General features: G+C 44.4%; 2 protein-coding genes across 4 annotated transcripts in view; both read right to left on the minus strand.

Annotated features, from left to right (window-relative positions):
• LOC130369714 (E3 ubiquitin-protein ligase TRIM21-like) overlaps window positions 1-4,296 on the minus strand; it is a 15,036-nt gene extending 10,740 nt beyond the window's left edge. The window contains exon 1 of the mRNA XM_056575213.1: window positions 4,209-4,296. Within this exon, the coding sequence (XP_056431188.1) occupies window positions 4,209-4,258 (50 nt within the window). The 5' untranslated portion in view covers window positions 4,259-4,296. The remainder of the gene's footprint in view (window positions 1-4,208) is intronic.
• Window positions 4,297-6,771: 2,475 nt separating this feature from the next.
• Window positions 6,772-14,591, minus strand: si:dkey-46i9.6 (E3 ubiquitin-protein ligase TRIM39). 3 transcript variants are annotated; one of them, XM_056575206.1, is made up of 7 exons: window positions 14,460-14,591; window positions 11,404-12,455; window positions 11,148-11,243; window positions 10,670-10,900; window positions 9,967-10,114; window positions 8,878-8,904; window positions 6,772-8,095 (listed from the first exon to the last, which is right to left on the minus strand). In XM_056575206.1, the coding sequence occupies exons 1-7, from the start codon at window positions 14,524-14,526 to the stop codon at window positions 7,542-7,544; spliced, it is 2,175 nt and encodes a 724-aa protein (XP_056431181.1). In that variant the 5' UTR covers window positions 14,527-14,591; the 3' UTR covers window positions 6,772-7,541. The 3 variants fall into 3 exon arrangements, with proteins under 3 accessions (XP_056431181.1, XP_056431180.1, XP_056431182.1); XM_056575205.1 differs by having other exon boundaries at window positions 11,404-12,528; window positions 14,460-14,514; XM_056575207.1 differs by having other exon boundaries at window positions 11,404-12,531; window positions 14,460-14,484.
• Window positions 14,592-15,035: the final 444 nt, after the last annotated feature.

Genomic DNA, 15,035 nt, shown 5'->3' on the forward strand with positions numbered 1-15,035 from the left:
ACATTTAACTGAAAAGTGTTTCAATCGACCCGGCTCTCCCATACTGATTCAACCAGATGGCAAAGCATAGTAATGTTATAAAGAAAAGGGGCAGAGTATAAATGTTTATATTTTTTAAAAGTTATTTTAGATTACCTCGATGCATTGGTATCCCACATTGTCCCACCCAAACGTGTTCTTTGTCCCACATCTGGTGAATTGTGATCTGGTCACCCTAGTTGTGAATATTGTTTTAATTATGTTTATATGTTTTAAATAGGCTGACACATCAAACAGATCTCTCCTACAGTCTCAAAACTACTCAATTAGCTCCTTGTAATTTGATGATGTTCAATGCATTACTTCTGTCAAAAAGAACAATTCCCGTCTAAATGCCTGCTCGTTGTAAACCAGACAACACAAATATACATTCTAATTAGGCCTACATTCGTTTGCAGTGTTTTATTGTTATGCATTAACACAATTGATGGATGACAATGAATAAATTAATGAATTATTTATTTCGGTGTCCAACAGCATGTCAAGTAAAATAGTAAATAGCTGTCGGCACGAGATATCTATGGAGGTAGATTTGTGTCTTTATTATGCAATCAAACAGAATAGGTTTGAGAGAAAAACTTTCCACACTGCAATCAAAAAATAGATTTGAGAGCAAAACTATCGACACTGCAATCAAAAAAAGTTTTATTGCAAGTAAAATAAATGTAATAAAAAAAATATGAATGGGAATCCAAAAGATTTGTTTGCAAATCCAAAAGTTTTGTTTGCAAATCTAAAAGTTTTGTTTGCGAATCCAAAAGTTTTGCTTGCGAATCCGAAAGATTTTCTTGCGAACCCAAAAGCTTTGCTTGCTGTTGAGCTGAAACTCGTGGGCGGGACCTACGCCAAAAGATGTAAGACACGTCTCTATTGGCCAGTCTCGATCGGAGTGACAGCTTGGCAACATCCACAGTTAGTAACGAGAGATCGTTGAACACAAATAGTCCTGTTAACTAGTAGCTACATGCACAACGTCATACAGGCTAATAGTCAGCCTGGGCATGTAACGTACCTATGACTAGGTAATTGAGCTAAGCTAGCAGCTACAGGCTGACAAAATAATGTGTATTTTTTAACCCATTACAACATCCACAGATCGTTAAACAAAAGCAATCTACATGCACCAGTTCAAACACAACATTCTTGCCATTACTATGACGGAAGACATACCTCCGCATTGATTTTCTGTCCTCTCAACTCCCGAGTCCCGCTCTGTCTCATCGTGGACTTCAAAACTCCCTCTCTTGTTACTAACGCCCCGTGCCCACTACCTCCGTCCGTTGACTGATCCCCATTGACTTTGAATGGGGACGGACGCGCAATGCATTGTGGATCCGTCCGTTCCGTTGGAGCCTTCGGCTCAGTCAAAAAGTTGAAAAATGTTCAAAAATGACGGATCCGTCATCCAATCAGATCGCGTATGCAAATGTAAGCACTGTGACGCGACTCGGGCTCTGACGATACAGCCAATCAAATCGGTTCGCCGCTGATCTCAAAGTCAATGGAGATCAGTCAACTGACGGAGGTAGTGGGCACCGGGCATAACCCTACATGCCCACTACCTCCGTCCGTTGACTGATGTGGGAAGGCGTGGCTGACTGATGGGGGAGTAGTCTTTGCAGAGGCATCCGTCAGCCAATCAAATCGCTTCGCCGGGTTCTTCCCGCTACTTCCTGCTTGTTGCGATGCAAGATGACCCGCTTTCCCGCTTTCCAGTATCGTCAGAGCCCGAGTCGCGTCACAGTGCTTAAATTTGCATACGCGATCTGATTGGATGACGGATCCGTCGCTGCCGAAAAAGTTGACGATTTTTCAACTTTTTGACTGAGCCATGACTGAGCCGACGGCTCCAACGGAACGGACGGATCCACAATGCATTGCGCGTCCGTCCCCATTGAAAGTCAATGGGGATCAGTCGACGGACGCATGTAGTGGGCACGGGGCGTAACTGTGGATGTTGCCAAGCTGTCACTCCGATCGAGACTGGCCAATATAGACGTGTCTTACATCTTTCGCAAGCAAAGCTTTTGGATTCGCAAGCAAAGAAATTTGGATTCGCAAGCAAAACTTTTGGATTCGCAAACAAAACTTTTGGATTCGCAAACAAAACTTTTGGATTCGCAAACAAAACTTTTGGATTTGGAAACAAAACTTTTGGATTCACCATTAATATTTTTTTATTTTACTTGCAATAAAATATTTCTTGATTGCAGTGTCGATAGTTTTGCACTCATATCTATTTTTTGATTGCCGTTTGGAAAGATTTGCTCTCAAACCTATTCTGTTTGATTGCATAATAAAAACACAAATCTACCTCCATAGATATCCTAGCAACGCGGTGATATAAGCATACAATGGAACATTCACATTGCTAAGATCGGGCGTAGTTAAGACCAGTTGGTGCAACCGGCCTGTTACACCTTCTGGGATACGTAGGAACAGTAGGCCTATAACAATACCATAAAATATAGGCCTGCTAATTTGCAAAAAATAATATACAATAACAATATAAGAGGAATAAACAATATAAGGGAAGAAATGGTGCAATAACAGTGAAGTGAATATACGGTCAGTGATTTAAGGTTTCAAAATAAATCTAATTTGAAAAACTTTTTTTTTCTTAAGAATGGTTTGTGAATCCGGCCCCAGGTTCTTAAAACGCCTATTTGCATAGGCCTTTCATACAATATAATTGAACGACTGCAATTACCCACTCTATTATGTATACAATAGAGCTTATTAGTTACTAACACGCACAAAGTTGAAATGACGGTGAACCCATTGTTTCAGCTTTGAAATATTAAATTCATATTGCGCTTTGCTTTGACTTTCAGGAAGGAGTGGGGTGTGGCATCCCCATGGTTACGACCAGGGGCGGCCCCAGCACATTTGGCGCTCTAGGCGAGCTTCACTCCTGGCGCCCCCACCCCCTCCGCAAAAAAAAAAAAAGAATAATAATAATAATAATAATAATAAAAAAATAAATAAAAAAAAATAGTTTGTTAATTCCCCACGAAAACTGAATTGCAACCTTGAAAAACTGTTTTGCCCTGTAACTGCATTTCTTTCACATAAACACAACAACGATCGCAACGATGAACAAACATTAATTCAAGAATAAAATCCACGGAGGAAAAAATTGCGCCCCGGATTGCTTTTGCCTCTTCATTTTCTTGATTTCGTTCTTGATTCTCGATTCTTGAAAACACTCTAACCAAACGCCTTATAGTACTAGCATGTTCTGACGAAACCAAGGAGGTAGGTTCCCCTTCCGTTTTCGATTTTTTGGCTCATTTTACCCTAATGTTAGATTTATTTTTTTTAATGTCAAAATATTGGTTGGAGATATATAAGGGGCGCAAAAATATGCGCCAGGATATTTTTTTATTTTTACTGCGTTTACTCCCCCTCGCCATCTAGAGGGGGAGCGCATTATTTTGCGCTCCCCCTCTAGATGGCGCTCTAGGCGGCCGCCTAACCCGCCTGTAGGGAAGGCCGCCCCTGGTTACGACCAACGCCGACGTGACGACCTCATAATAAGCAATGTTGTAGACCTATATGAAATCCGCCCCACATTGTATCTTTATACTATCGTGACCGGGAAGCCTCAACCTCAATCGGAGGCGGACGTGTTGTTATACTAGGTAAAGGCTACTTGTATCATGGCCTACTAAGTTTACTAAGTATTATTATAGGTTACACCTGGGTTCGCAGCATAGAGACACTTTACCATAGTGTATGGGGAGAACGGCAAAACGTATTTTTACCCATTTATTTCTTAATTCGGGTCTTCTTCCAGTAACAGTCAAAAAAGTGCCATAGCTTGCTATGATGACGATATGAGACATTACGACGTTAACAAATAAAACTGGCTCTTTGAATCAGTTTGACAGCGGAGTGCACACCAGGTCGTCTTTACCTTTTCATCTCAATTGCAGTTATTCAGACCTCGACCAATTGTCACGGATTTTTATAAGAACAACCTCAATTTAGCAGACCTGTCTATAAATTGTGTTTATTCTCTAATGGTAGCCTAATGCTGATGATTTGCATTTCTGAAGTTTAAACTTTACAGAATTAAAGATGTAGCCTAATTTGGCCACAACCGCAGTGCAAATGCATTAGGCCCTATATAAGTAACAATATGACTTAATATAGCGAACAATTACCTTTCATTCGCCCTTGGGTTATCCCCGTGAAGATCTCCCATGGTGTCCATTGTCTCTCTCCCTTTTCATTGGCAGTGCACTACAGGTACACAGGGACTCTTCCCTTTATAGGCCACAGTAAACGCCTTTGGTTTAGTTTCTGCAAATGCCCTCCCAGACATAACTTTTGTCTCCTCCTCAGCAGATGCGTCAGGCCCGATGGAACGATGGGAGGTCGATGGCCTCACGCATCATTTGTTTATTATTTGCCTTACAAATGTAAGTGTGTAGAGCAGGGCTATTCAACCTCCTTAACAAGTGGGCCGAAAAGGAAAACCACTGGGGGTTCATGGGCCACTCAGAGTAAAACTACGTGAATGAAATGCTACAAATAAATCGTACTCAAAGTAGTGTTAACTTAATATAGTACTACTACATGGAATAAACTTGTCAGACGCATTCCTTCCTTCTTCACTTTTAATCGTATCATTATAAAAGATTTTGTTCTCACATATTTTGGACACGTATTTAGAATTCAACAATGTTGTTTGAATCATCACAAAACAGAACTACTGCACATATGACACATTTTGAGCCGGCGATTCTGTGAGAAAGATTGCACTACCTTGTTTGCCTATTTTGGCTCAACCTGAGACACTCATGCAGCTTATCATAGGTCATGGAGCAAAGTGCCCTTGTTTTAATGTCATTCATATGAGAAAAGCTAGACTCACACGTATCGGTCGAGCCAAACATTGTCAGAATAAGTGATGCCAGTTCCTGATTGTGGAGTACTGATACTGGCTAGTATCACCGGTTACAAACAGAAACCTGATTTGCATGCAACTATGTTTTTCCTTTATTTTATTTAATTTTTGCATGCTCTTGCGGGCCAGAAAAAAATTAGGAGGGGCCGCATTTGGCCCACGGGCCGCTAGTTGAATAGGCCTGGTGTAGAGTGTAGAGCGTGCAGAGCAGGTTAGACCTAACCTGCCTTTATCACATCAATAGGTTTAGAGAGCTATAAATGATCGTTATCACACCAGATCCCTTATCTTCTTTACATATTTTTCACTTTGTACTTACTATATTATTCAAACATAAATGTGTGGAAAACAAAATAGAAATAATTCTACAGATACATCATCAACATTTTACGACATAAAACATAGTTTTGAACTAGGGTTGATCACAACTATATCAGCTAAACAAATTAGCTCCCTCCTCATCTTTGAAATTTCCTCGTATTTACGGTGAACACTTCTGTAGAAATTTCTGGAAAGAGAAAGAGGAAATGAGTAACCATCCTCAGTAGGTCTGTAATTATAAACAATTGGTATATCTTGGAAGTGGAAAGTGAAAGATGTAAGCAGACCAGTAAAAAACTCAGAGGATCTGCCATCTCCACCCACACATCAAAACTCCACAGCCTTGGTGACAGAGCCTTCTCCAGGGCAGCTCCCAGGCTCTGGAACTCCCTCCCCCAACATCTTCGTGACTGAGTCCCTCACCACCTTCCAGTCCCACCTCAAGACTCATCTCTTCTCCTCTGCCTACCCCTATATCACTCCCTAACCCTAGCCCCATCAACTCAAACTTTTTTCTTGTCTATCTATTTTTGTGCCCCTATGTAAAGCGCTTTGAGCGTGAGAAAAGCGCTATATAAATTGAATCTATTATTATTATTTGCTATATCCGGGCCTGTATGCGGGCCTGGACACATGCTTGTTTACGGACTTGCTGCTGACGCAGGCTTGTTCCCGGACCAACACACGACAGGATGACAGATTTCCAGTTCGGAAATTGACTGGCCGGATTCCCACTTTTCCCGGCCTTACCTGTTCCCAGAGCTTAAACGGGGGCAAGTCAGGTCGTGTCCGTTTTATTTTTAGATGTGTATCATTTTTTCCGTCTCAAAGGGCTGTACAGGCAATATATTTATGACACTCCCTAACTCTTAGCCTCCCAAAGGGCAAGAAAGAAAGTCTCATCAAGGTAGGTGGCTTGAGAAGGAATACAGAGTGGGGATTGCTCCCTCCAGGGAGGGTCAGTAGGGCCACAGGGACCATTTTTGACACACAGAGTAATCAGTGCAGGATTTTATAGGTCAGGGTTAGGGTTAAGTATAATTGGCTGACTCATTAATTCCGTATCATTTCAGTATAAGTTCACAGTACAGTATGCCGCGAGTGATGCGACGCGCCCGCTGGCCGCCTCCTCCTCCCGGTGTCTGAGCTGGGACACCCCCCCTCCCCTCCCCGACACCCTTCCCCCCTCCCACATGTGTTTGTGATGTTTTTAATATGTTGCTTATGTGCTTCCTAACCCCTAAAGTGTCCCTAAACTCCCTTATAGGAGCCTAGTTTGGGAATGACCTTTTTTCCCCTCGTTTTCCCTCGTTTTCCTTATCTTATCTAATAATGAGGGAGCGCATGCGCCCCGACAGTCTTCTCCGTCCTGTCACCCCACACTGCCTTTTTATGTTTCTTGGACGGGATGTGACTGGTAATTTCGTTGCTCTGTACTTGTGACATGTGTAATGACAATAAAGTAAAGTAGAAGTCATGTGAGATATCTGACCAAATTAAACACTTCAGACAACTTCACATCAGGCAATGATTTCTTTATTGAAAGGAGAACACATTTTCCTTAACTACTCTAGTCCCTCATCTTGAAATGGATGTTTCTATATAACTTGTAAAGAGACAGGAGGGAGAAGCAACCCATATGATTATGAAATAAGATAACATCACTTTGTTTGTCTCTGAAAGTATGATAGGTTACAGGAACATCTGCTGCTGCCACAGGGCAGAAAGACTAGAAGGTACTTGTAGTTTATTTTGATTTGATTTCAGATCACACCACAGACAGTTGCTAATGTGGACATCCAGTTTGAGAATAGAAATCTAAAAGAGAGGTTTCCAAAATGACAATGACCTCCCTTCAGTGAGATTTATTGTTTGAAATGACCTATCACGGTCAACATTTTGAAATATAATAGTCCAAAATATGCCCTAAAATTTAAGTTTAAGTTGAAATACTAAAATAAAATAAAATGTAATCGGTTTTGGTATGCCTGAATTAGAATGAAACTATAAAGAAAGAAAAAAATAAAAACGTTTACATTTTGAATAATCGTTTTTGCCCCAACATTCGGCTTTAAAGTTTTAAGTAGTTTTGCAGGAAATAGTCAATAAAATAAGATGGAAAGATTCAGTCACACACCATCCCAACTTTACACAATTGAATAAGATCAGAAACATTCTTTCAAGTATATTTTAAAAACAACACATTGAGCAACGTAAAATCTTTATCTTCCCATCCCGTTCTTCCCGGCCCCCCGGTCCTGGTACCTCAGGTGTGTTTGAGCGCTGCCGTGTGGCCGGCGGGGCAGATCACCATGGTGTCGGAGGCCTTGTCGCAGCAGTACAGGTAGAAGAAGGGGAACACCTTCTCTCCGAGCGTGTCCCAGAAGGTGTAAATGTGCTTGCGGGCCTTAGCGTCGTAGAAGGACACCTGGCCCTCCTCGCAGTCCACGTACACGCCCACGCGCTTCGGCCGGGGGTCAAGGGTCACCAGGGAGGGCGGGGCCGTGGACACGCGGTACTCCTGGCCCTTCTTCATGGCCAGCGCCCAGTAACCCTGGGCGACGCTGACGGCGATGCGGCCCTTCCTCTTGACGGAGGAGCGGGCCACGCCCAGGTACCAGTCGTCCTTCTCGCCCACCGCCACCTCCCAGTAGTGGCGCCCGGCGGCGAAGCCCTCGCGGCCCAGCACGATGACCACCGTGTCAAAGCGGTGGGGGGTGTCGGGCAGGTCCTGCCACGCCCCCAGGTGGCGCACCTGCCGGCGGTCCTGGGACAGCTGCAGCCAGGGGTTGGCCGTGTCGGGGTCGAGGGTCAGGTCGGCTGGGGGGGGGGGCAGAGAGGTTAGGACTTAGGACTTGAGGAACTCTCACCGAGTGCTCGACGTGAATAAAAAAATAAATAAATAACGAAGTAAGGATGATGCATGACCTGAGAAAACTAAAACTAAAGTACTGAACGTTTAAAGGTCCAATATTTCACCGCCAGGTGTGAGTGTGATTAGCCGTTTCAAAATCGGCCTCTTCTGACATCATAGGTGGGCGTCTCCACTTAGATGGATTGCGGATAGATGAGCAAAGTATGCTACAGTCCACTGGGTAGGCTGGTAGACTGATGTCAGAAGAGGCCGATTTCAAAAGGGCTTGTAACATCTAATCACCCTCACACCTGGTGGTATAATATTTCACCTTTAAGAAATACCTTAAGACTTAAGGAACTGTAGTATGTGTGATGACCAATGAATGTGGTGTGTGTGGGTGTGTGTATGGGAGGTGTATGTATGGGTGGGTGGCTGGCTATGGGTTGGAGGAGGGGTGAGATAGTGTGTTTGGAAGTATGTAGGAAGAATGATTGGATAGGGTGTGTGCATGAGGGGAGTATGTGTGTGTGACTGAGAACGGCAGGAGTATGAATGAAGGGGATAAAATATAAAAAAAACAAGCTCCCAAAGATCATTATACTCTATGTTTCCATATTTTACCTAAAATGAACCAATTATTTGATGTAAAGTCATGATCTGGTCATATGCTTTATGAGTTTGTATTGTAAAAATAATAATAAAAAATAAAAAAATACCTTAAGAGATGAATGTTTGCGAAACTCACCTGTGTATTTCCCCAGCTTCTTGATCTCTACAAGAAAGAGAGGCTTGTTATTCTCACAACCAATGGCGGTTCTACACGGGGGCCTACGGCGGCCCGTGCCCCTGTAGACACGTCCTTCCAAATGTCTGGTCTCGATATATTTTTAGAAAATGAATCATATCTAAGCAAACTAAACGAAGAAGAAGCGGGTATCCAAATGTCAGTATCCTTGCTAGGTCTAGGCTACACAATAGTGTGATGTTAACCACGTATTTTCATCTGTATTGGCTGTTGCATTAATAATAATAATAATAATAATAATAATGGATTGAATTTATGTAGCGCTTTCCTAGACACTCAAAGACACTTTTACAGGGAAGGGGGAACCTCACTAACCACCAACAGTGGGATAACCAGTACATTTGAGTAAAGAGTAGTAGGCTATCTGCCCGTGTTAAGTAGGGAGGGATGGTTATGCAACGAAATGTAATGCATGTCCCTACGTTTTTTTTCTTCTGATTACACCCATCATGAAATGAAGAAAGAACAGTAGAACAGGGAAGTTTTCTATGAGCTCTTTAGAAATTGCTATAATCCTTCCTGTAAGCTCAGCCTCTTTGGCAACACAGTTTCTCCGAAACTGAACTAGGAAATGGGACATCGTTTTGCACTTCGTTGTACCCTGTAGTTTTTTTCCACATTGACCCACTGTTTTGTACCCTGTAATGTATTTTTTTTTCTTAAATTTTCATGGCCCTACATCTCTTCCACGCTTGTACAAAACAAATGTTTGTATGATTTTGATGATTTAGGGCATAAGCTCCATCAATTTAAGATAGTTTGACAGAAAAATACATACCGGTAAAGTTGTACAAATTAAATGTTTGATGATTTCAAAGTAAAATAAAGTTTATATTTTATATTATATATTAATATAATTGGCCTTTTTTTTGTGCCCCTCTGGTTAAACACTGGCCCCTCCTTGGCCCCCCATAGTAAAATTTGTCTAGAACCGCCACTGCTCACAGAGAGGAGTTTTCCAATGTTACAGTCAACTGAATAATATAGACAGAAAGACAGACAGTCATGCAGATAGACAGGGAGTCATACCGCCGTCTGCCAGCTTGTCAATCTCTGCGTCGAGCACGCTCTGTAGCTTAGCAACCGCCCTGCGGATGGTTCCGATGCTGGTATCCGTGGGAACACTGGTACCAGACCAGTCCTTCACAATCGGAGACGCACTGAATGCTGGGAAACTCTAGAGAGAAAAAACGTTATTTATATCAGTACAGACAATATCAACAGAATGGAGCAGAGGAATACAGAACTGAATAAATAGAGCATGAAAGGAAATTGGAGACTCTTTCCAAGAATTCAAGGCCGCATGTAGGCCTACATGCTTTGTTATTCCTTGTGTGTAAGGGTTTATTTGAGTTTACTTCTCATCTTATTATTTTAGGCGCCAGTTACCGTAACTGGCAAACATCTTGAAAGTATTTACTCCTTTCTCTAGATCTACCCTGGACATGTACATTTTATGTAATCTATCAAATATCTATTTAAAAGCATAAATCCATAAAGAACCATGTTTATGCTTTTAAATAGATAGATGATTAAATGTTAAAACCCAGTGTTTGTGCATGTGTGGGCTGTTATCTGAACACACACAGCACAAGTGGCTCTTGCAGGGGCTTGTCAAATTGGGGGTTTGCCCACCCGCCCCTTAGTGCCCACTTCCCTATTAAATCCACACGTGAATAGGATTTTAAATAACGTGAAATATCAAACACACCAACGTGTCACGTGACCTCACCTGCAGGAAGTGGATGTGGTCGGTGCGGCCCAGGCTCTCCAGGTCCGTGTTGCGGCGCTGGAGCTCTGCGATCTCCTGCTCCAGGGCGGCCACCAGGCCCTGGGCCCGCCGCTCAGCCTTCGCCCGCCCCTCCTCCACGCTCCGCACCATCTCCGCCTGCGCCCGCTGAATCACACGCACCAGCTCCGCGAACACCGCCCCGCACTCCTCCACCTCCCGCGCCGCGCTTGCCTGCCGAAAGTTTGATCAGAGTGACCGATCCGATGCATTTCATTTATTTATGTTGTCGGTTGTTTAGGCGATAGTTTTAATCGGTGCGTTTTGATCGTTATATGAAGATTTGAATGTGTAATTTGGTTATTAACATTTATTTTACATTTAGATTAGTCATAATGTCGACCAGGGATTCACATAAAAATACTTTTGAATTCTAGTAGATAAGAACAAAGAATATGTTGTATCTTTGGTGAGGACTGACTTTATAGTGGTCAACCGATTTCTTGATCTCCTCCACTTTCTGCTGCCTCTCGCTGATCATCTGTTGCACATCCAACTCCACCCTCTTCAGCTGTGCCTGCAAGGAACATTTCCCCAACATTCATCAATCCCAGAAGAGGCATTCGACTAATTAGCAAGCATCAAATACTAACATAACTCAAACCCAAATTCATGAAAAATGAAAAGTAACCCATAGGCTAGCGTGTTTACCGAAACGGCGTTGCGTTTTCCCCCACCTTTTTGTCCATCCACTCGCGCTCGACGGGCACGGTGTAATGCGACCGGTGGTCCGTCTCGGTGCACAGCACGCACACGCACGTCTGCTCCTTCTTGCAGAAGAGCTCCAGGAGGCGCTCGTGCTTGGGGCACATGCGCGCCGCCATGTTGGCCACGGGCTGGATCAGCTTGTGCTTGGTGAAGCGCGCCGTGTGGGAGCGCAGGTGCTCGCCGCAGTACGACGTCAGACACACCAGGCACGACTTCTCGGCCGCGGGGCGGTCCTCGCCGAGGCACACGTCGCAGAGCACCTCCTCCGCCGCCCAGGGCGCGAAGACAGGGCCGGGCGGGGTCGGCGGGGTCGGCGGGGTCGGAGGAGGAGGAGCCGGGGTTCTGGGAGAGGGCGGGGTCGAGGAGGTTCTGGAGTGCGCCGGGCGCGGGGGGCGTTCGGGCGTGGTTCGGGGGACGGACGCCCCTTCGACCCCCGGCGGGAGTGGCGGAGAGGGAGAGGGTTTCAGGCCGGAGGGGGGGGAGGAGGGCGGGACCAGGGGCGGCAGCTCGTCCTGGAGTCCCGCGCGGGGTTTCTTCTCCTTCTCCTCGCGCCTCCTCCGCTCCTCCGCCTGTCTCTCCTTCAGCTCGACCAGGAGCTGCTCCCGCTTGTCCTCCTGCAGGAGCTGCTCCTCGTCCTCGCCCTTACTCCTCCTCTCCGCTCCCCACCTCTTCTCCTCCTCCGCCTCCTGCTGCTGCTCCTCCTCCTGCTGCCGCCGCTCCTCGCACCGCCTCTTCTCGGCGCTGTTCACGCGGATCTCCTTGAACTGCTGGGCGATCTCGCGGAGCACGGTGTTGACGCTGACGTCGGGCCGCTTGACGAAGCTCTTCTTGCACATGGGACACTGGTACGACGGGCTGGTCCTCCAGTAGCCCAGGATGCAACTCTGGCAGAAGTTGTGTCCGCAGGGGATGGACACGGGGTTGGTGAAGACGTCCAGGCAGATGGAGCAGTGCACCTGCTCCTCCGACAGGTTGCCGGCGTTCGTGTTGCCGTTGTTGGAGGTGGCGTTGGCGGCCATTCCTGCGCAGCGGAGAGGCAGGGTCATATTCAGCAGCAAGTTAGCCACCTGGGGGGGAGGCCGCGGCATGGAGACCTGCTGTGACAGGTCGACGTCAGTTTGTGGGGGATGGGGTTAGACACGGCGCTAATGGCTGTAAAGTGCAATGCATTGTGGGGCTTTTTGAATTTGAGCTGAAAACAAGTTTAAGGGGAACTGTCCTGCTCCTTTATGATATATAAGAGAGTACTGTTTCATGCGCGTGATATGAACAACTCCTTCAGCACAATTCCCGTGAATTCATCGCTTAAAAGTTTATTCGAGGATCGATTTGGATAATGCAAATCACAGAATTATCGATGGAGACCGATTTTTCAAAACATGTCTATGAAGCAGTGCTCTCCTAAAATATCCGTGCAGGACACCTTGCAGTCAACTGTATTTATAAAGCCACTCACAGAAGGAATACAAGTGTCACACTAAATGGAGACTCGGGAAATGGTTAGACAGTGCTGCTGCAAGGAATTGTGGGTCATTTGGAATAAACGTTATTTGAGAATTGGATATCTTCCTGTCTGGTTTTGGATGTTTTTGGGGGTCAAAACTCTATTATGGGATGGACCTGTGCAAAAGTTTGTCTGTTTGGCCTACAGTAAAATCTGTTCCTGGGCCGCCCCGGTGGCTCAGCGGGTCGAGCGCGTACCATTAAAGGCTCAGTCCTTACCGGGTTCAATTCATGAACGTGGTCCTTTGCTGCATGTCTTCCCCTCTCTCTCCTATACCTTCCTGTCTATCTTACTCTGCAATAAAAAGGATAAAATCCCCAAAAAAATGATCTGTTCCTGTCCAGTCATACATACATAGTATCATTCATACCATCGATTGGCCACTGTCTCCTATAATCCAACTATAAATATAAAGTTGTATGATGACTTGTATCTAAAGATATATGTTCTTTAATGTTGTTCTTATACGATTATTTGTAACTTTAAAACAACTTCACTGCGACTCTAAAAGTTTTGCTCCCTGCTCCTAAGAGAGAAAATAGCTTTAGCTCCCGCTTTATAAATAGCTAGTCGGTCGGGCTGTAGCTGTGCTAGCTGTCAGGCTAAATATGTTAAGCTAGTAAGATTAGCATACGCGCTAATAACGATTGCTTTAGAATATAATGACAAGTATGTGGGGGGGAGGGAGAGAGCTGGGCAGAGTGAGACAGATTATAAATATATGGTGAGAGAACATGGCTTTTTGTGACGGTCTAAATTAAAGTGTGCTTCTGGACATTTTTTCCTTAATCCAAAGCGCGTCTAACTCCTTAAGACTTTTCAAGACTTGACATCACCATGGTACCTCCAACTGTCCCCTTGTTTTGCAATTTTTATACGACAATGTGAACCGACAATGACCTCAAACCTTTGCACGATTCAAATGGAAAAATATAGATATTGATTGGTGAGAGGGAGGGGGGAGAGACATTGACCCAAGCTGAGCAGAGAAAAGCAGAAACCATATAGAACCCTTTTCAAGCAAGTCTCAACCAATCAGTACAAGTTAAGAGAAAAACAAAGTCGTGCAGACTTCTGCACGATTTTCTGCTTGTATGTCAAATGCGTGTTGTTCTACTTCTGCTTGTATGTCAAATGTGTGAAGGTGTTTAAAATGAGGCAATGCAGAAGAGGAAGAAAAATCAAATAAAATGGAGAGAGGAAATTAAAGAGAGACACGAGAAAAAAAAAGATAGATATTGATTGGTGAGAGGGAGGGGGGAGAGACATTGACCCAAGCTGAGCAGAGAAAAGCAGAAACCATATAGAACCCTTTTCAAGCAAGTCTCAACCAATCAGTACAAGTTAAGAGAAAAACAAAGTCGTGCAGACTTCTGCACGATTTTCTGCTTGTATGTCAAATGCGTGTTGTTCTACTTCTCCTTGTATGTCAAATGCGTGAAGGTGTTTAAAATGAGGCAATGCAGAAGAGGAAGAAAAATAAAATAAAATGGAGAGAGGAAATTAAAGAGAGACACGAACCTGGGAGCAGCTGCTGCAAGTTCTCTGCTGGACACTGACACACGACACTACTGGCACACAGACACATACTGACACACACAAACACACGCACACAAACACGCACAAGCACGTAGACACTAATACACACGCACAAAAACACTCACTCAGTATCTCTCTCTCTCTCTCTCGCACTCTCACAGAAACACACACACACACTCACACACACACACCTATAAATATAGAAATATACCCCCCTTCCTTCACCACAGATACAAATATACCCTTGCCCCCAAGGGGAACTTGTTTAACCCTTTAGAGGCTTCCAATAAACATAATCATCTCTCTCCTCCTCTCTGCTGCTATCACAAGATAAACAGCGGTCAACACAAGCAGAACAAGCTAGGATTCCATACTTTATACCCATGTTGACAGAAAGTAAGAATATGTTGCCCGATTAGGTTTTGTTCGATCACAACCAATATAATTTGAATTGGGGTACTTGTTATAGGTCAATTGGAAACCTGGTTTGAAACGCTCCACAACCTGTGTAACCATAGGATTATCCAACTAATAGGACGTTGCCATTATCTTCCTAAA

This window comes from Gadus chalcogrammus, chromosome 17 (genome assembly GCF_026213295.1).
Source record: "Gadus chalcogrammus isolate NIFS_2021 chromosome 17, NIFS_Gcha_1.0, whole genome shotgun sequence".
Lineage (NCBI taxonomy): Eukaryota > Metazoa > Chordata > Actinopteri > Gadiformes > Gadidae > Gadus > Gadus chalcogrammus.